At 37.1% G+C, this 21,663-nt stretch overlaps 1 protein-coding gene across 7 annotated transcripts in view; it reads left to right on the plus strand.

Annotated features, from left to right (window-relative positions):
• The window catches only part of LOC134753937 (protein sickie), a 292,384-nt gene that overhangs the window by 231,768 nt on the left and 38,953 nt on the right, over positions 1 to 21,663 (plus strand). For all 7 annotated transcript variants that reach the window (XM_063689921.1, XM_063689917.1, XM_063689918.1 and 4 more), the window contains one exon: positions 2,490 to 2,564. In XM_063689921.1, the coding sequence (XP_063545991.1) occupies positions 2,490 to 2,564 (75 nt within the window). The remainder of the gene's footprint in view (positions 1 to 2,489; positions 2,565 to 21,663) is intronic.

Raw genomic sequence — 21,663 nt, forward strand, 5'->3', positions numbered from 1 at the left:
AATATTGGGAAACAAACATTTTGGGTAGCTAATCTATACAATCTCCGTCTGTCCGACCGTTCGTCTGTTTGTCTGTCCGTATGTCAGACATTTTATTTAGGGTAGAAACGTATGGAACCCTCCACTGTGCGTAGTCTGACCTGACACGAACTGGGCTGGATTTTTATTAGATAATATCAACCCTTTAAAGTCAGTTTAGATACGGCAAAAAAAAAACATAGTCGGCTTCTTCTAAATGTTCCAAAGGCCGTTCTCATGTATAAATTATTTCCCTTCACATACTACCAAAACGGGCGTGATAGGTTAAAATAATTCAACGGCCAGTGCGAGTAAAAGGTAGTGCGAACGTAAAAGGATCACTCGGTTGAAATCCGTTACGCGTCAGTCACCGTCACACATCTGAGGTCTTAGTACCTACCGGTGAATAAGCGGAAAAATATGCTTTAGTAAGGGCTTGCGCACATGACACCCTATCTTTATTTCACACAAGGTAAAGAACGAGCTATAAAACTGACAGTCCCATTCTACATTGATACTCAAATATATACGTACTTTTTTACCTCTCCATATTTCCACTACTCCATCTTCGTTTCATGCGTGTCAGTACGGTACCGATATATAAAGCTAGCCTAATGCAGTGTGGGGACTTCAATCACACTTGAATGCCTTCGTAAATGTATTCATGTGTACAGACGCCGTACGAATCTTACGATGCTACCCTTCACGATCTTGTACGAAAAAAGATACTTGTGTCAAAAAATATGTCTGGATGTCTCAACATGTAGTTAGGTATATATAGGTACTTAAAAAGCCGGCCAAGTGCGAGTCGAACTCGCGCACGAAGGGTTCCGTACCATTACGCAAAAAATGGCAAAAAAAATCACGTTTGTTGTATGGAGGCCCCACTTAATTATTTATTTTATTCTGTTTTTTGTATTTGTTGTTATAGCGGCAACAGGAATACATCATCTGTGAAAATTATAACTGTCTAGGTTGATGCGATACAGCCTGGTGACAGACGGACAGACAGCCAGACAACGGAGTCTTAGTAATAGGGTCCCGTTTTTACCCTTTGGGTCATCATCATCATCATCATCACTTAAGAGCTTTGCTCTTGTCGGTGGAGTAATTGCCAGTCCTTTCTTTCCTGAGCCAGTCTTTTGATTTGATCGTACCATGCATTCTCTTTCACTTGGCTCAGGTATGTGATTCTAGGCTTTCCACTGCCTCTCGTCTTTTCAATTTTTCCTTCCAGGATGTTAAGGAAAAAGTTGTCGTTTCGCATTAGGTGTCCTAACATCTTGCCTCTCCTATTCCTTATGGTATTTAATAAGCTTCGCCTTACTCCTACCATATTCAAAACCTCTTCATTCGTCTTTCTTTCAGTCCAGCTAAGCCTTTCCATTCTCCGCCAACACCACATTTCGAAAGCTTCCAACCTTTTTCTGTCTTTTTGTCTCAGTGTCCACGTCTCACTCGCATACAACGCAATGCTCCAGATAAACACTTTTATCAATCGTTTCTTGGCTTTTTTGGAAATGCGTGCCTTAAGTAGGTCTTTTTTGTTATTGAAGGCTCCTTTAGCCATAGCGATTCTCTGCTTAATGTCTTCGGTGCATCTAGTCATTGGTTATCACGCTTCCTAAATATTTGTACTGATTGACTTGTTCTATGGGTGTGTCCTGTAGTATGATGGGTTTGTAAACTTTTGGGCGGTTCGATGCTGTCAGAATGTTTTTTGCAACTGTAAGAGTTTTAGTTTTTTTGCAATTTATTTTAAGTCCGAATTGAATAAAACCGAATTGAATATAACCCTTTGGGTACGGAACCCTAAAGATATAGTAGGTACTCAGTAACATAAACCAGGTCAATAATAACTTCTCTAAATTCTGATTAGCTTGATTAAGAAATTAACAATTTTTTTTAATTGTATTAGAAGAATTTGCAAAACGGAACACTATACGTATTTACCTCAGTGTCTGTCCATTGCAGGCGCTTTCCTATTATTGCTCTCCAAAACTAAATTTAGAATTACTGTTCCAATAGGCACATCTTGTGCCAGAAAGGACATTTATGATTTCTAAGCATCGGGCTACAATAGAAACTGTTAGCTATAAAAGATAACCTCCTTTAAGGGACAAGAGCTATAGATGTGTCTATTTTGTGACCGACATTATTACAGAAACCTGTGTAAACTATAAACCTTAGGTTCAAAACTATTTTTGGAAGAGCTATACACATAGCTTATTTTTGTTAGTTGAGTATGCTTAAGTATACTTGTGATTGTGACACGCACACGCGCTATCACGCACTTAAAATATGAATTATTTGTAGTATTGAAATTAGCGCATCTGTTATTCCGTTCATTTTTTTAATCATTCCCTTATTATTTAAGTCTAAGTGACTTATTAGATTTATATTATCAATGATAATTTATCATAACTACATAATACTGGGTACTGCAACTAAAAATTGCATCTCATCGACAGGTACGGAAGCTGAGGAGAGAGCTCGCTGATGCCAAAGAAAAAGTACACACATTGACTACTCAGCTCACAACAAACGTAAGTACACTATTATTGCCTCCTTTATTTCGGAACCGGTCTCATAATTACTCTAACCATTGAAAACAAATTACTATATTGTGTTTTCTTTTAAACCTGTCACAAAGGAATTTCATTTAAGTTTGAACTTAAGTATGAGAGTATTAATATTAATATCGTCCCATAAAGAAGCTAACATCTTGCTTCGTCCGATTAACTAGAACACTCAGTTGAAACCCGATCACTTCAGTGTAGACAAAATTTAATCTCTAGCTCTGCCACCTTGTCAGGTTTACCAAGTACGAGATGCCTACCGCTTAGTTAACTAATACGTTTTGTTTAATAACAATGTAACCTAATATTATTTATTAGTATTGGTACTTAGAAGATGCTTGGTTTTGTGGTGGGCTGGCAGGGCTGTTTCAACTTGTTCCTTTGCTTTCACTGTCATATTAAATCCAGAAGACCATCTCACCACTGGCGCGTGACATTGACAAGGATACCGTGAAATAAGCTAATTTATCAGTATATTTAGTGATGTCAATGTGTGACCGGGGCCGGTATTCGAATTGTATTCATTATTAATCCATGTATTTTTCTGTGTCTGAATTCTGATTACATTAAAATAACTAAAAATGATGTTCATTTTAGGATTCCGTAACCAAAGGGTAAAAGCGGGACCCTATTACTAAGACTCTACTGTCTGTCTATATGTCCGTCTGTCACCAGGCTGTATCTCATGAACCGTGATAGCTAGACAGTTGAAATTTTCACAGATGATGTATTTCTGTTGCCGCTATAACAACAGATACTAAAAACAGTATAAAATAAATATTAAGGTGGGGCTCCCATATGATACAACAAACGCGATTTTTTTTGTCGTTTTTTGCGTCAGGAATCCTTCATGCGCGAGACCGACTCGCACTTGGCCGGTTTTGAAGTTTTAAATCTATCCTTAAGTGCACTTAAAATTAGACGTAAATTAGCCATGTCGTTAAAATAAAGTTCAAATCGCCAAGAAGACATTGACGTTTATCGTTAAATGAATTAAACAAAGCGGTCGTGTGACCCGAGTCGGCATGGCCACATATCTAGTTTAGTGCTGCAGCACCTTGGACTGTAATTTGCCGGCGGTACTGCGGCCGATACCATATCGAGTGGCGACTATGTGTGCCAGTCGCCAACTGCCACTGTCACATTGTGAAGCGGACATAGATCGCTTGCCTACTAGATGCTTCTTATAACATTACATTACTCACGGTCACCTCGCAAGTGCGCTCTCGTACTTATTAACCAACCAACACCGTCCATACCAAAACGAATGGTTATTATTTAATTTTGCAATTGATTAGTGGGTGTTTATGCCCTTATTACACGTACGCCGTTGAAGCGTAGGTGTTACTTCAAGAATGGAATGGTGGTGGTATTTCTAGAAAGGTGAAACCGAAGTAGGTGTCAACCTAACGTGCGTAAATTGAAAGTATGATCATTAAAATTCAAAGAGGTTCTTGTAGTTTATAATTAGAATGCTTTAAACTGACTGAGAGTTTTCATACATGCTTTGCAAAGCGGCACAGCCCAACCCAACAACTAGACGGAGCACATAGGACAATCGAGGTCTCCAGTGTCATCACACATAGCTCCCGTACAAATTTAGTAAGGGACCGCGACCGCTTAATAGGACGGCCGTTTCTCCATACAAATGTAGTCCCCATTTTCCTCCCTAAATATTGACATTGTGGATAATATTTTTACATATTTTGATGTCTATTAACCATAGCTATGCACCGACGTTTGACTTTTTTCGATTTTTTGGTTATTGACAAAATTAGGAGCGAAAGACAGATTTAAATAATACAAATTTTTAAATGCTCCCAATATAATATAATAATTACAAATTCGAAAACAATCAAACGTAGGGGCATAGCTATACAACAAATGGTGTCAAAATATTTTCAATAATGTTAATTTATTATAAAGAGAGGAAATTGAGGACTACGTTTGAATGAAAAGGCGACTTCGCGCGGGTCATCCACTTTCGTATTAACTCAATGGCGCCCACAATTTTGACCAGTCCTCGGTTAAATTATAAATATTTACAAAAAATACATTTTAGGGAGGTACCTGGGTTGTTATAGTATTCCGTGCGAATTCCGTGCACGGCTGAGGAATGTTAGGAATGTTGGTCTTCATGACAGAGTAGTGTCATATTGTACGTACGGGCGCGGCGCACACCCTCCCACTTCCTCGACCTCCGAATGCACGGAATTGGCGGGCGGACAGTACAACTAAATTGTGATGCTCGAATCGTAGCATTTCGCGGAGTCTTATGAAGTTAGTCTATGCGAGCTTTGAAACGTTTTCACACAGCGACCGCTGCAGACATCCTGCATCCGGAAACAGATATGTATGTGATATTGACTGACATTTTTCATCGAGAAAGCAAAACCGCTCGTGGGCTAGGTTTGGACAGGCTATTGAAAATGGTTACTTTATACTCTATAGATATGTGTCGTTCAAGTCAACGGTCAATTATTATCCATGAACTATAGTGGTAGTGGTATTATCTCGCGTTTTTCTTGGATTATTTTAAAGAACATTGCCTGTATTGTAACTAATGCCAATATATAATTTGAATTCCGATAGAATTTGAATTATTATAACCTAGACGCGGATTTTACCCGTCGTGCATACGGATATTTTTTATTCGATAATACTGCGTGAAAACATTATTATGTATTAAAATTTTAAAAAATATATTTATTTCTAATTAACTGTATTTAAGTGTAGTAGTAGTAGTAGTAAATCACTTTATTGTACAAAACAAAAATTGATAACATGAAATTCATATAAATTTAGGTACAAAGGCGAAGGCAAGTGTAATAGTTGGACCAAATTTTATTTACTAGGTACTAGGTGTAATAAGTAAAAAGTAACACTTTTGCAATGGGTATTGAGATACCTACTATGCGACAGCATTCCTCGACAGATTATCTTACATGAACTATAAATGTTTTGCCAGTTGACTAAATGATTACTTCTTGGAACTGATAAGCCCTATTATTATCATGACATGCAGTTCTAAGCGCAATAAAAATCATATTGGACATAAGTACTCGTTATTAGCCTTAGGTACGATTGTAATTTTATATTTTTCACGTCCAAAAAGCTAAAGGTAAAATAACCCTACGTCATGTAGAATCCTATTAGTTAATTTGTTTAAAACTAGTCTTTCAACACATTACAATATTGGCGTAGTAAAAAAAAAAAATTGTTTAATTTGTGACACTTCCAAATTTACAGATATATACAGATCTGATTGAAAGTCTCTCTCAACCTGTTATTAATATTTGTGCCTCTCGCTCGCACTCATATATTGCTACCTTCGATGTACAGCAGAAATTTCGATTAATTACAGATTAAGCCTATCTTATTGGCCTCCAGGTGTGTATCATCACTCGCTTGCCCTTTTCCCATAATTTGGGGTCGGCGCAGCATGTTTTTTTCCTCCATACCTCTTTTTTTCATATCGTCTCACACAATCCATCCACATTTTCCTTGGTTTTCCTTTCTTCTACGTCACATGACTTTCATCCCTCACGCATCACATGCCCGTACCAGACCTCCAGGTGTAAAATTGATAGTTTATGAGTCCTCCGCGTTTTATCTTTAATTTACAGTATTCCCTCATTTACAAGCGCCGCGCCGATGAGTAGGACCAGATGGTAGTTGTTGAACGTCGAATCAAATATAAATGTCAAGTGACGCCACACGTTACCCGTAATTATTGCTCTCACATGTTAACCAGAAACCGGCTTTATATAATTTATAAATTGCCAGCATTCGCTATCGACATTATGTAATGTTTACTTTTAGAACTAGGCTGCGTTCTCGGTACACACTCGTATGATGGAGGAGTGAAATAGTGACCGTTGTTGCCCTAGTAATGCCCATTAAATCCTAATTTGTCTAATTGATGATGATAATTCCTTCTTTGATTTATAACGCTACGACAATTAATGTACCTACGCAAGCTATGTAGAAACTAACACATAAGCAAGTGCATTCACCTGGTCGTACAAATAACTGTTGAAACATTATATAAAGTGAATAAATCATTAACTACTTGATCACACCGGAAAGGTAGAAGCTAAAGGATGACTCACGTTAGACCGGACCGTGTCCCGGCCGGAGCTTCCGGCGCTTCGTTTTCTATGGAAAGCATCACGTGATCACCTGTCATGTCATAGAAAAGTAAGGCCCGGAAGCTCCGGCCCCGACACGGCCCGGTCTAACGTGAGTCATCCTTAATGCCGCTTTTTAAACAGTATCGAGAATAAATGAGCAGTAAAACTGGTAGAGATCATACATATTTAACATAATAGCAAAAAGCGTCACGCAACTTTCACTCCCCTCGTCACATCCGTCATATCCCTTAATGTAGTAATGGGCTGGCTAAAGATCCAAAATTATAATTTCGATAATCCGAGCCACCAGCATGTGTATCCGTGGGGCACGGCATAGATTCAAATCCATCCAACATTTCTTCGGTTTCAATGACGGTGCAGCCCTGCAGCCCCACCCAACCCTGCACTAGCGTCGTGTTCTTGTTGTTGGTCATTTCTGTTTCTTATAATTTTACATTTTTGATAATTACACTTGTAAATATTCTTAATACATAATAAATAGTAGATTGTTAACCAAGGGATGAAAGGCAGTCATTTCTGCTGAGGTATTTTTGGCGCTCGAACGCAGTGAGAGCGCCAATAGTCCGAGGCTGAAATGATGCCTTTCACCCGAGTTAAACACTCTACTTTTCATTTCGAATACGAGAAAAGTAAAATGCATGTCTTTTTTAAAACATGACCAAGTATAATTTTTTATAGTATTTTTAGGTACCCTACCTTCAGTTAACAATTTAGGCAAAAGTGTCTCTATTTATAGAATGGAGAGTCAAATATCAGAATGGAAATTGTATAACAAATACATTTAAATTCAAATTTCAATTGCTTATCGTAAAAAAATTCAAAAAATCGTACTTCGAACGTAAAATGCTCTAGTGCAGGCACGTATCATTTTCTGCACACCTTTTAGAACAACAATGACCCTCTTTCAGAACATGAGAAATGAAAATTATTTTTCATTTCTCATGCTCTGAAAGCGGGTCATTGTTGTTCTAAAAGGTGTGCAGAAAATGATACGTGTCTGCACTAGAGCATTATACGTTCGAAGTACGTTTTTTTTTTTTTTAAGATAAGCAATTGAAATTTGAGTTTAAATGGGTTTGTTATACAATTTCCATTCTGATATTTGACTCTCCATTCCATAAATAACGATACTTTTGCCTGAATTGTTAATTGAAAGTACCCTCCAGAAATACTATAAAAATGTATACTTAGTCATGTTTAAAAAAAACATGCATTTTACTTTCCTCGTATTCGAAATGAAAAGTAGAGTGTTTAACTCGGGTGAAAGGCATCATTTCTTCCTCGGACTATTGGCGCTCTCACTGCGTTCGAGCCCCAAAATACCTCGGCAGAAATGAGTGCCTTTCATCCCTTGGTTAACAATCTACTATTTCATTTCTCATGCTCTGAAAGAGGGTCGTTGTTGTTCTAAAAGGTGTGCAGAAAATGATACGTGTCTGCACTAGAGCATTTTACGTTCGAAGTACGATTTTTTAATTTTTTTAAGATAAGCAATTGAAATTTGAGTTTAAATGGATTTGTTATACAATTTCCATTCTGATATTTGACTGTCCATTGCATAAATAACGATACTTTTGCCTAAATTGTTAACTGAAAGTACCCTTAAGAAATACCATAAAAATGTCTTAAAGAAAACACATGCATTTTACTTTCCTCGTATTCGAAATGAAAAGTAGAGTGTTTAACTCGGGTGAAAGGCATCATTTCAGCCTCGGACTATTGGCGCTCTCACTGCGTTCGAGCGCCAAAATACCTCGGCAGAAATGAGTGCCTTTCATCCCTTGGTTAACAATCTACTATAATTGTGGCGTATTTTACATAATATTGGTAACTATATTATGTTTTTTTTTATTAAACAATATCTTGAGAACGTTTTAAAACTTCCATGCAGGAGCACCTTAAAGCTAGAGTTTCGGGAATTAACGGTACCTACTGGCCCTACTGCTATACATTATTTAATGTCTTTGCTCATTAAATGCGCCCAGACTAAGAAAAAGTGCACTTTTCAATGAAATCTTGCCAGATAGTTGTTTTTGTTCTCCTAATTTACTGGTCGGTAAAGCATCGCGGCGTAAATAATTCAACGGAGAGCCCGCACATTCATCGTTCTTGCGTCGCGTTTGTATGGGATTCGACATTTGTAGTCTTTAACAAAGCACTGTTGTTTCGATGCTATCATTGTACGATGCAACTTTCGATTACCAAAGCTTTTCCGCGTTATGAAAGCGTCGCTCGAGCTATGTGCCTTATATGAAAACCGTACCAGTAAGACACAAGTCTGCGCGTTCTCCGCCAAAAAAACCCCATTTGTCACGGCGCCAAAGTTTCAGGGCATTCCCCTTACCACCGCTAAAAGTATCGGGATACTTGGTGTCGACATTACGAACGAAGTCCAGTTTCGTAGTCATCTGGAACAAAAAGCCAAACTGGCCTCCAAAAAGCTTGGGGTGCTTAACAGAGCCAAACAGTACTTCACACCGGGTCACCGACTTTTGTTATATAAAGCGCAGGTTCGACCCCATATGGAGTACTGTTCTCATCTCTGGTCTGGCGCTCCACAATACCAGCTCCTTCCCCTTGACTCCATCCAACGTCGGGCAGTTCGTATTGTCGGCAATTCCGAACTTACTGACGGCTTAGAACCTCTTAGTCTTCGGAGAGACGTTGGCTCTCTTTGCATGTTCTACCGTCTGTACAATGGGGAATGTTCCGAAGAACTTTTTGATCTGGTGCCATCGTCTCGTTTCTATCACCGCACCTCCCGCCAAAGGAGCAAAGCTCATCCTCACTTCTTAGACACATGGCACACCATGAATAAGCGGGCATCCCGCTCGTTTCTTCCTAGAACGTGCAGAATGTGGAATGAGTTGCCTCCTGAGGTATTTCCTTTGTGCTACGACATGGGATTCTTCAAGAAGCGGGTATTTAGGGTTCTCAAGGGTCGGCAATGCTTAAGTGGCTCCTGTGATGTTGCTTACGTCCATGGGCGACGATGACTGCTTCCCATCAGGCGGCTCGTCTGCTCGTTTGCTGAACATCACATAAAAAAAAAAAAAAAAAAAAAACCGTAATTTCATTTTATCGATAAGGTGAATCAGTATTTCCGTTATGTCCGAGGCGGTTAAAGGAACCGATAGTAATTACTGTTAGTATTAATTGCTGCGGTTAAATAGCTCGGAGCGTTGGTTGTCGATACGAGTTTTTGCGTTTCTCTCCGACAGAACATTAGCAACAAACGTTCGGTGGTTACAAACGAGCCACCAATTGGTTTCAATGGCGATTTAATTTGATGCATCGATCGCTCTTGTCCCATCTTAGCGTATTGTTACACTATTAAGGTTAGTTGATTTGTGCTGATTCATATAACTGACATAGGTAGTTACCATTCCTTGGCATATTTATAACCTTGATTTTGATTTACGATATATCAAATACTTATCGCACATTATATGTGATAGACGTACGTACCATGTGGGTGTGGAGTGAAAGAACCAAAACATGTTGTTTATTTTTTGTTTATAACCGCCAACATCATTTGTTAGTCAACACCTGAAATACTTATCAACCTAAGTGTTCAACATACTGCCTTTAGAAATACGAGTATGCTGTACTAACAGTTTATTTGTAATACTCCTGTTCTGCCGCGTTTCGTGACGCGATCGTTACTTTGGTTGTTTATGTACTGATTTTTGTACTAACACAAACATAGTCATATAGGTATTAAATATCTAAAAGTTTGTGTCATCATTTCCATACAGATATTAATTTCATAGCTACGTGCATTGAGTTTGTTATAGGTCGTCATTAACCACCAACAAAGTGTACGTAAGCATTGTTGTGTGCTCTTCACTCTTCAGCCACCTCACAGAAGCGTGCCTGGCGGTCCGCCAAGATTAGCAACAAGGGGCGCTCGCCATAAATGCATCGCCAATGCCTAATCGCAACCAGCGGTTTCGTACTTGTTGCTAAGTACAAAAATATGTTTGAGAAAATATGTATTTTAATGTTAACTAAGAGCATGCACGCGTGCGCCTTTTAAACCGGAGATCATGGGTTCATACTTCGCCTCGTATCAATAAGTTTCGGGGAATGTATTTATTTACCTACAAAGGAAAACATGCGAAAACCGAACTAAACATTACTTAGGTCTAGTCTCTTTTCCTCTAGGTTGGCGGCTTGTCTTATGTATTTTTACTTTTGCCTTGTGCCATTTAATAGGACTAGATTGCTCCGGACTCCCTTTACATTGAAAAATCACTAAGAAGAGTAGAACTAGTATATATATATATATTTAATTTTGTTTCGATCTTATAAACATTGTAGTTATGCTACGGGTGAGTTAGAAACTACAATAAGTACCTAATGTAAAATTAGTTTACATTTAGTAAGGACCGAACACGCTATCATTGCACTGCACAGACTTTGCAGAAACCGAGTGTGGAAGGGCTCCCATAAACATCAGAATTCTATAAAAATATGACATTCATAACGGCGCTCCCGCACTTTGACCCTTCACTGTCGGTGCGAAATTATGTATTAGTATTTGTTTTATATATTAGTAGTTCTATCCGGTCCTATAGATAGACCTTGGCGAGTTAACCTTAATGTCAACAATAAAAGTTGTAGAGATTTTATCCTCGTATGCTTCCTTCATTCTCGTCGGTTGTCAAACAAGTGAGAATCAATACAACAGTAGAAAAGTCTTACTTAAAACTTGGACCTCAATATCGGTTTAGTACAGTCAACAGGAAAAATGGGCCTTCGGGCTTCGTAATTAAAATACTTATAGCGAACGTCCATAATGGCGCCCGGGCCATGACCCTTTTTGGCCCTATTGTAAATTTGCACCAGGGTCCAGGTGTTAAAATGATCTGCTCAAGCTTTTTGCCCTCGTCCTTTAGCGGTTGAATGTCCATGGTTGTCACTTTCAGGTCCCCATATTGATACTCTTTCGAATAGACTGAGCTCTGCAGCTTTTGCAGTGAGCAAAATCCGTCAGTTAACTGATGTGAAAACAGCTCGATTAGTATATTTTAGTTACTTCCATAGCGTTATGTCATATGGTATTTTACTGTGGGGTGGTACTTCAGAGATAAATACCATTTTTGTTCTGCAGAAGAGGGCTATTCGAGCAATATATAAAATGAACCATAGAGACTCGCTTAGAGATAAATTTAAGGAAATTGACATAATGACAGTGCACTGTCAATATATTTATGAGAATATTCTGTATGTACATAAAAACATTGCCAGTTTTAAGAAAAACTGTGACATACATAACATTAATACTAGAAATAAGCATAAGCTTACACCCTTCACTCGGCTCCATAAAATTAAAAAATCATTCATGGGTAATTTTATAATAAACTTCCAAATATCATCACTGAATTATCTGTTAATAAATTTAAAAAATATGTAAAACGTAAACTTATCTCTAAAGCCTATTATAGCACACAAGACTACATGAATGATGAAACACCGTGGGATTGTGATTGAAAATAATTAATTATTTATAATTGTGTTAATAATGATGAAATTGATAATTCAATGAATACCTATAATAGGTAATCTGTATTTTTGACATTTAGATTTTTATTCTAGAAAGTTTCAGACTACTAATTTTTATACATTTTGGTGTGAGACGATCCTTTTGTGAATTCTTATTATTAAGTTTGACATATCTATAATAATTCAATGTTTTTAAGAATAATAATAACTGCATCAATAAATTGCTCTGATATTTAAATTAAGGTAATATTTAAAACTTGACAATTTAAAAGTGCTTGTTGCTAGGCCTATTTGAATAAAGAATATATTGACTATGACTTTGACTTTGCACCTCTAATGGCTCTAATTCTAAAATCCAATTTTAATATATGTCTAAAATGCCTAATTTCAACTAAGATCTCCCCAGACCTGTTGAACAACTTGTATAATTGATATGATCCTTTGTTTACACGACAAACATAACGCTCTTGTCTTGTGTGTCCGTTATCAAGTGTAACTCGAGCGTGGCCCATAAATCCCGAGTGCTTGCGCAACAAGTGCCGCGATAGTGTGCCCGCTCTTTCTTCATCAGGAGTGAAACTATGTTTTTTTTTGTTAAGATGCTTTTCTTTACTTACTCGTGAGTTTCAGGTATGGCGCGCCAAGATAGCACAAATAAAACAGATGTTCATAATCTGAACAAAACTCTATGTAGGTACATATGTAGGTACATATGTAGTTGGATTTTTTTAGTTGTCCAAACGTTAGGTATGTTACTTCAGACTTTTAAAAGCTCTTAAAAAAAATTACTACCTATATTTAGTTTGATTGAGGAATAGTTTTAATATTTTTTTATATTAAAAATAAGAGGAAAAAAAAATGCTTATCCAAATAATACGAGGCACCTTTTATAATAAGTCTTAAATTAAGTAGTGCATCTGAAACTTCTTCAGTGAATTGAATACTGAACGCTTTGAAGAATAAACAAATATAATATAAAAATATTGAATGTTCTATTACAAAGCAACTTAGACCAATGTATAAAGTCTTAAAGTAGTAAAATATTCACGCGTAGGTAAACTTATATAATAAAAAGTAATACATAATGTAAAAATCAGTAAAAACTATATTCATATCCATAGAACTAAGTTAACTTTATCTTTGTCACTTCCCTTAACACCCGATATTTATTCCCCATAAATAACCAATAGAATATGTATACAATGACTGGTGATCCGGGTTCCTTGGGGTTTGGCTCAGTTCCGTGACTCCGTTTTATTCAATGTAGTCACTCACCAGGGCAGCAATATAACATTAGTCAACACAGGCCAGTGTGCACCCACCTTTGGCGGAGTACGGACGCGCGCGCGTCGTCGCCTTTATCGCGGTTCTCATCACGCTCTCGTTGACTCCAGTGACCCATTACTACTTTAAAAACTTTTCTCTTGAATGTTAACAAGTGATGTATTAGTTCAAGTGTAGTTCTTCAATGCCTTGCCGCGAGTTTTGGTACTTAGGTTTTTAGAAACGTGCGATTTTAACGTTTTTTTTTAAAGCTCCATATAAGCAAAACACGTCTATTTTGTTATTACCAAGACATCCGGGTGTTTCCGTTGCCGTACAACGTATTTGATCAATTGTAGGATCTATAAAAGTTTTGGGAAACAATTATGTTTTGTGTCCTATGTTTGAAATGGAAAACAGTGATGGTTTAAGAGCATTATGTATCATAATAAGTATAACAATAAACACACACATATGATTGAAAATTATAGCAAAAAAATAATATTCTTCAATAGTTATATGTCTAATACATAAATAAACATATCAAGTATAAATTACGCATTCTACCCAAAACGCAAACTTAGTAACGAACTTTAAAACTTCATTACGATGCGTGTTAGCTTTTGGGAGCAGGTAACCGCGTCCCCTTTTTTTACTGTGTTCCTTTGAGCCTATTATTGGCAGTCTATCCTGTTCGGAGCCGGACATTATACTTGCGATTACCAAAGTTACTGCCCTGGGGAAGCTGAGAACAGTGGAAATACACCTATTGTTAAGTTTACTTTTAAAACTCGCTTCGCATGCGGTTACTGTTGTAACGACACTTTTTGAAATGGGTTGGATTCATGGGTACGGGGCGTTGGTGAAACTTACCAATAGTCAATAAGCACTGCACGAATCCGAACTGGCGATAAAAGCAAACATCAAACAGTGGAAAACTGTTTATGGGTGGATCTGGTTTTATTTGGGGTCAAACGTTTTGATACCGGCCACGTTTGATGTGTTTTATGACATTATCGTATTCCGCCTTTTCTTTTTAAGTTATTATAGTTCAGCACGCACGAAAGACATAATTAGATAACATAAGCTTTAAGATTTAATTTAAGGTTGTTTATACTAATTAAGATACCTATACCCATAGTAGCATTTTACTCGGTTTGGTTCTTTTGATTAGAGCTTGGTATCGTTTAAAAGTACTAATGTATTTATGATTTCTTTAAACCATCTTTAAGATTATATGTATACCTAGTACTATGTAACTTCCAGAAAATCCATAGCTTTGCGTTATAACTACTGCATCTTGTGGTTAGCGTAGGTATAGCTTGTGCTCCAGTAGTTGACACCGCGCGACGGCTGCGGGTCGCCGCGGCCTATTTACGCAACATTGTTGCTCCAAGCTCCTCTTCCGAATACTTAACTTATGTACACAATTAATCTCAAAACACACTAGGGATATGCATGTAAACATGCCAACTGGAAACAATGCAACTGAGCGTAAACACAATAAATTGAATGTAGGTACAAAATGTTCAGGCATACTGTACACACAGATTGTGTGACATCTTTGAACTTAGTTGATGCACATACGAATATGTTAACAAGACGTTCTGAGAAAACTCATGTAAGGGCGAGGTTCAAAGCACCTCTTTGCCTACACCGGATGGTACATGAAGAAAGATTTACTGTAACTTGGCACATAAATCATAGTACCATTATGGCTTCATTACTCCCTAGAACTAGGATGTTTGTAAACGTATAAGTTCAAACGTCCAGTTGAATTTATCGATCTTATGCAGTGTGTTGTCTTTGTTACAATTGATACTTATGTTATCTTTAGCTATAATCTTTTATCTATCGATATTTTGAATCGTATCTCAGTGCTTTAACCTACACACATATCTACCATATATGTGCCGACGTTACTGATGGTATTAGCGGTTATTGAAATAAAACTTCAAATAAATGGGACATTGTTACATAGTAAATTTCGCTCGTTTATTGAAGAGGCAGGAAGACTGGGAGGGTCGTTTACTGGTTGTTAGAGTGGACTGTCTTCAATCAGCGAAGCGCCTCCTCGGCACTCAATTGAGGTTAATTTATGTGGAGATGGGCCAGGGGATCTCTAGCGCCCTGTGGCATTACTTAATGTCCAATAACCTACATCATCGAGCAATAACATTCATGTTTACTTTATAAATACACTTATAATATCATATTTATAAATACATAGCATAGTCAACTAAGGTTCGGTTCGGCGACGATAAGCATGAAGGTACTATCTACTAAACGTTTTAGTCGCAGGCTTAACGACCTATTAAGCAAACAAAAAGTTTATGGTTATCCAGCCTGGCCTTTGGGTTAGAATTAGAATAGTTCATTTGTTTATAGTACAAAGACAACGAACTCGTAAAATGTTCCTTAAAACATATTCAAAGCGAACAGAGTCAGAAATTTTAGCTCAAGCTAGCTATAATATAAGTCACCACGCCAGAACAGTTTAATGGGATACTAATGTATTTAGACTGTTTATTTTTGTCATGCATTTTTACTTAAATATGTACTTTTATAGGAAATTCGATGTAGGATCTGCATATTAAATCGACTGGAACGCGAACAAACATACTGGCAACCGATATCGGAAACGCAAACCAGTTATATAACAAAAAGAACAGAGTTCGGAAAAATAAATGAATATAAGGATGGAGTATAATTCGTTGTGTCCGTTTAAAGCAGTTATTACTGAAGCAACATGTGCTACGTACGGAAAAAGGATAGAAATCTTTTGATGGATCGATGTTGGATCAGTGTCCATCGATTACAAACATAGACATGTTTCATATTATTTTTATCTTATGTTGATTCGTTTTCCTTGTCACTGATTGGCAAAGTATATCCATTAACAGGACAAAATTACACAATTCATATTATTGCTTTATTTCAAATACAAAACTCAATCCTGGAATCGCAGCGAAAGTTACTCATTTGTTCACAACACAGCAAAGCGAAAGTATTTTATTCTAATTTTTGTGCCATTCCCATCAATATAAAATACCCATTCCGCTTCCGCCTTGAGCCTCAATATTGTAAACATTATTAAATTTTGAATAAAGTAATAACATTCCGAGCAAAATTGTTTTCGAAATGAAATTCAAAAGATTTATGTACGGGAAGTTCTAATCCGCACAATGCATGGGCATCATATGCTATTCCTACATGCCCATGAATAGGAGGTTACATATGTGCTATGGTGATGCATGAAGCACCTGCTCAACATAATTCAGCAACACTCAACATTGGCTCAGTTGGCCTAAGTATAAATCTATTGGTTACAAATAGCTGTAAGAACAAAAGGGTCTACGTCTATCTACATCCTTCACTAGTACCTTTGGTCCTTGTGTGAGCGACGGAGCGCTTTTATTCTTGATTGCTAATATGCTACAGTACTGTACTGTCACTGCGAATTGTTTCATTGTCTATTTCTAGACCTATTAGCTTTGGATGCAGCGCAATATTTGATTAAAACAATATAATTATTAGGTATGTAGCTCTCAAGATATGCCCTTCAGTTGATCTCTTTTCGAAGCTCAATTCAATAAACCAATGTTAAATTATTTTTGTGTGTAGGTGTTAATAGGTTTTACTTTGTGCGATACCTATATATCTGGAGGGGAAGTCAAGTCAACATAAATATCTTCCTATCCAAAATTTCGGGATATTGTTTTTTATTAATAAGGCCTTTGAATGCACTAATAATAACTTACACATTGCCAATAAACCGTTAATAAAGACAAAGAGGATATAATAGGATAGAGCTGTACTGTCATAGTAAATTTTTTAACCACAGTAAATTCACTGCCAATCGACACAATTTAAAACTAAAAATTAAGATTTATAAAAATACGATAAAATGTATTTCACTATGGATAAATGATTTTTTATTTGCATTAATAATTTTTATATGATTTTGACCCATGTTTTTCACTGATATGCGTTAAAATTGTTATATAACAAACGAAACCGTCAACGCCCTCTATACGAGAATAGGCCAAAGGTAGTGGCGCCATCTGATCGAAAATCAAATTTTCGTGATTTTTGAGGCACGTTTTTTCCTTAGACTGTATCCATCTATTACGGAGTTATATCTATCTTTGATAAAGATAACATGCGTCAGTCATGAGAAATTATTGTCTCTTATGTCTTGTATCTATTATAGAATAATCAGCTTAAATCACAGTTTTATCAAAGATATAACTCCGTAATACAGTCTAAGGAAAAAACGTGCCTCGAAGATTACGAAAATTTTATTCTCGATTAGATGGCGCCACTACCTTTGGCCTACCCTCGTATAGAGCGCGTTGACGGTTTTGTTTATTATTTAACAATTTTAACGCATATAAGTGAAACAACATGGGTCAAAATCATATAAAAATTATTAATGCAAATAAAAAAAGCATTTATCCATATTTAAATACATTTTATTGTATTTTTATAAAAAAATTCATTTTTGGTTTTAAAGTGTGTCGCTAGATGGCAGTGAATTTACTGTGGTTACAAAATTTACTATGACAGTACCGCTCTATCCTATTATATCCTCTTTGGTTTTATTAACTTTATTACGACGCCAGTCATACTGGTCCGAGAGCTGGTAGATAATTTGGAGTAGGTCCTCAAAGCAAGCTGAAAATTTGTCTAATACTTCTCCTATCTTACCCTAACAGCACTGCACTGCAGGTCTGGCTGCAGGGTAGGGTATTTTTAAAGTTTTTTTTGGCCCAAACCTATAAAGTAGCCTACTTAATATAAAAATTCCAAAATCTTACTTACCATTTTTAATAGAAATGTCCTCATACCGATACTCATACGATACGCATATCATAAATATACACCATCTTCATATTTACAATCACATTGTACATCCTACCTAGTGTACCTGGCGGCCTAGCCAAGGTGACTATCGCTATCGCTTCGCCATCGAATCGCATTGTAATTCTATCACTCTTCCATACTTTACATACCATATTTTCAGCTTGCCTCAAGGACCTACTCCAAAATGTCTACCAGCTCTCCGTCTATACTGTAGAAACAGTAATAAATTCAATAACGTATCTTCGGGAGGACATTATCGATCCTATCCGTACATGCGCGTTAACCATTTTTGACCTCAGTTCAAGATTTATCGCTTTTGATACAAAACACGCCGGGCAAGTGTTGCGTCACCGGCAACTTGCGGGTCGACCTTGACAGGAGCAGCGATTCTCATGTCATGTCATACACTATATTATGTAGTTAATCATCTCGTGCTCACTGCCCGGAATCTTGAACAGTAGGCATCCAAATTAACGGATGTGGGCGAGTCTGTCATTGTGTTATATAAACCTAAACACGGTTCCTTTAGATTAGAGGTACTACTTAAATAAAAAATGTCGGTATGTGGGCCTGGGCTTAATACGAAAAAAAAATAACTAACATTCTTAACATGCAGATAACAAACAAAATTCTTTAAAAAAATTGGGTGTCATAATTGTTAATAATTAGTAATAGAAATAACATTGTTCAGAAATAAAAGTAAGACACACTATTACTTCTATCTATTGATCTATTCTAACCAAGCTATAAAAAGATATACTTACGACTACTTAAAACTCCCTTAAGTAGTTTTATCCTTTATGGTTGAAGAGATCAATTGTTAAGTACGGAAGGAAGCTCTACAAGGGAGCATCCTATCTAGTCGGGAAGCATCAGCTACTGTACTTAAACAGAGATAGCCGGGACTGGTTGCAGTAAACGATAAACTTTGCTGAGCAAGACACACGAGGTGGTCGCGCCTGACTCATCTGAAATAACAGGCGATAACGTACGTTATAAATACCACCTGTAGAAAGGTACCTATATGATTCAACTGGAGACCTTGTATGTACGGTTAAATGTCGTTGCTTGATTTAGGAAATGATTTCACACAAAGGTGATTGTCTTAAAGATTTAAAAAAACATATGATAATACTCGTACAGCATCGACTCAGCGACGTTAGACGTATTACAAGAACACTCAAACTAGCATCATATGAACGTGCCCTAATATAGTCAGTTTTGAATAAGTACTTCCCATTTCCATTAGTATGATCCATGGAAAATCATACCAAGCGGCGTTGCCTAACACAAAAGTGCATACTGCTCTATAGATTTCTGCACTTACTTCCCCCACTACATACTACATGAGATAAACCCCGTTGCCCGTTGCGTTGCGCTCATGCTTAGCTGATTATTACCAGGCATCGTAAACTGCGAGCGAAATCCATTGAAATGACGTATGACAACCAGTTAGACGTATGAAAACCCTAGTACTTTAATGGATTTCGCTCGCAGTTTACGATGCCTGATTATTACTATAGTGTGTGTCACAGTTGATCGGTAACAGTGGCCTGCATTAGCATGACAATAGCAAAGAGAAGTCGGAGGTCACGTGAGTGCCCTTAAAACAGTGCTGGCTTTTGACGTGACGTATGTGAATATATAGAGCCGAATACAATGCGCCTAGCCCACTTAGTTATTCGCATGTTTATAACCGACATAATTCATGATAGGGTCTATCGAATCCACATCAGCTTTATCCGTTTACAATTCCGGCTGCCATCACATCCACATTCTTCATTATACATACATACATACCGATTGACAACATTTTATCTCATTGCCATATCAATTGGACAGTATTCTCATAGCTTTATTGTATAGAAATCTACAATTTATGCTAATGAGAACACGATAAGACAGATCGGGTCAAACTTACTGTCTAATGATCGGAATCTGCGCCATATTTCGGTAGAACGATAACATTTCCAAACAATGTAGAATTGTTGGTTTAACCTGCTTTACTAACTGTATACATACTGTCACGACAGTTGTTCAGTCACCTCAATCAAGCGGCTCCTTGACCGCGTTTTAAGTAATTAAATATAAGGATTGAGCAGATGCCGCAGTTTCATATTTTACCTCGGAGTCGTATCGAATGTCTATTCCATATCCCATCAAGTGCGCTCTTGTACAGCTATATAGGTGGTGGAAGCGGGCCATGTGCACAACAGATGCTCCCCTTGATCCTACAGACATAAAATGTTGCTCAACCACGATCCGTTTATATCAAATAACTCTACGTTAATTGGCACGCCTTTTATTTAAATATATAATATTGTCTTCGGTTACCGCGATAGTTACTCATGAAATAAAACTATGAAAACGGATTATATCGCGTATATTGAATTTATAATACATCCCGACGTTTCGAACTCTTTACAGCGTTCGTGGTCAACGGGTGACTCGCGGGGGTCTCGGGTCCGTTCTCCGTTAATCCGTTTTCATAGTTTTATTTAAAGATATAATTAATAAAGTCCAAGGACTTCATTACGTATTCACATGTTATGTGAATCTTAAAAAAACAGTACCTAATATATTGCCGTATTTTGTTATTTTCTGTGATATATAGTTAGACGACGTGCGTAGAATAGAACAAGGGTCAAAGTAGTAGGTGTAAACTATACGCGTACTTAGGTGATGTAAATAAAATCATCTCACGTGGACTGACCACATGGAATCATAATCAATTACGTTGAGATCATCGCTATTTGCATTGTTAATTGGGTGTGCGATGTGGGCTGTCATATTCTAGATTTCTGTTGAACCTCACATGGGTTCCTAGGTTATGTGATGGTAAAATTATAAATAAATACTCATAAAAACGTGTTTCTCGCTGCAACGCCCGCAATTACATACATATCTCCATTTCGTACTCCTATACGAAAAGTTAAATTAATTTTATTACTTAAATCTACATTTTTCTGGTGGTTGTAAAAAAAGGACTAAGGACTACATTTCACTGTTTTGAGTAAATGGGCTTTTAATCATATAACAAATAGTCTTTTTTGGCATTGATTATTAGGTCTGATGAAAAAATATCACATAACTACCGAACGGTCTCCATCGCCTCAGTATTTAAGGTGCACATAATTTCTTATAAGCTATGCAAGCAATACATTGAGCAATGACCGATTCTTCATACTCGTATTGCTTCTCTTTTATGCCATCGTATCGTACGGTACCTGCGGCGCTTGATTCTAGTACAGTATAATTAGTTCGCTAAACGATAG

This window comes from Cydia strobilella, chromosome Z (assembly GCF_947568885.1).
Source record: "Cydia strobilella chromosome Z, ilCydStro3.1, whole genome shotgun sequence".
Taxonomy (NCBI): Eukaryota; Metazoa; Arthropoda; class Insecta; order Lepidoptera; family Tortricidae; genus Cydia; species Cydia strobilella.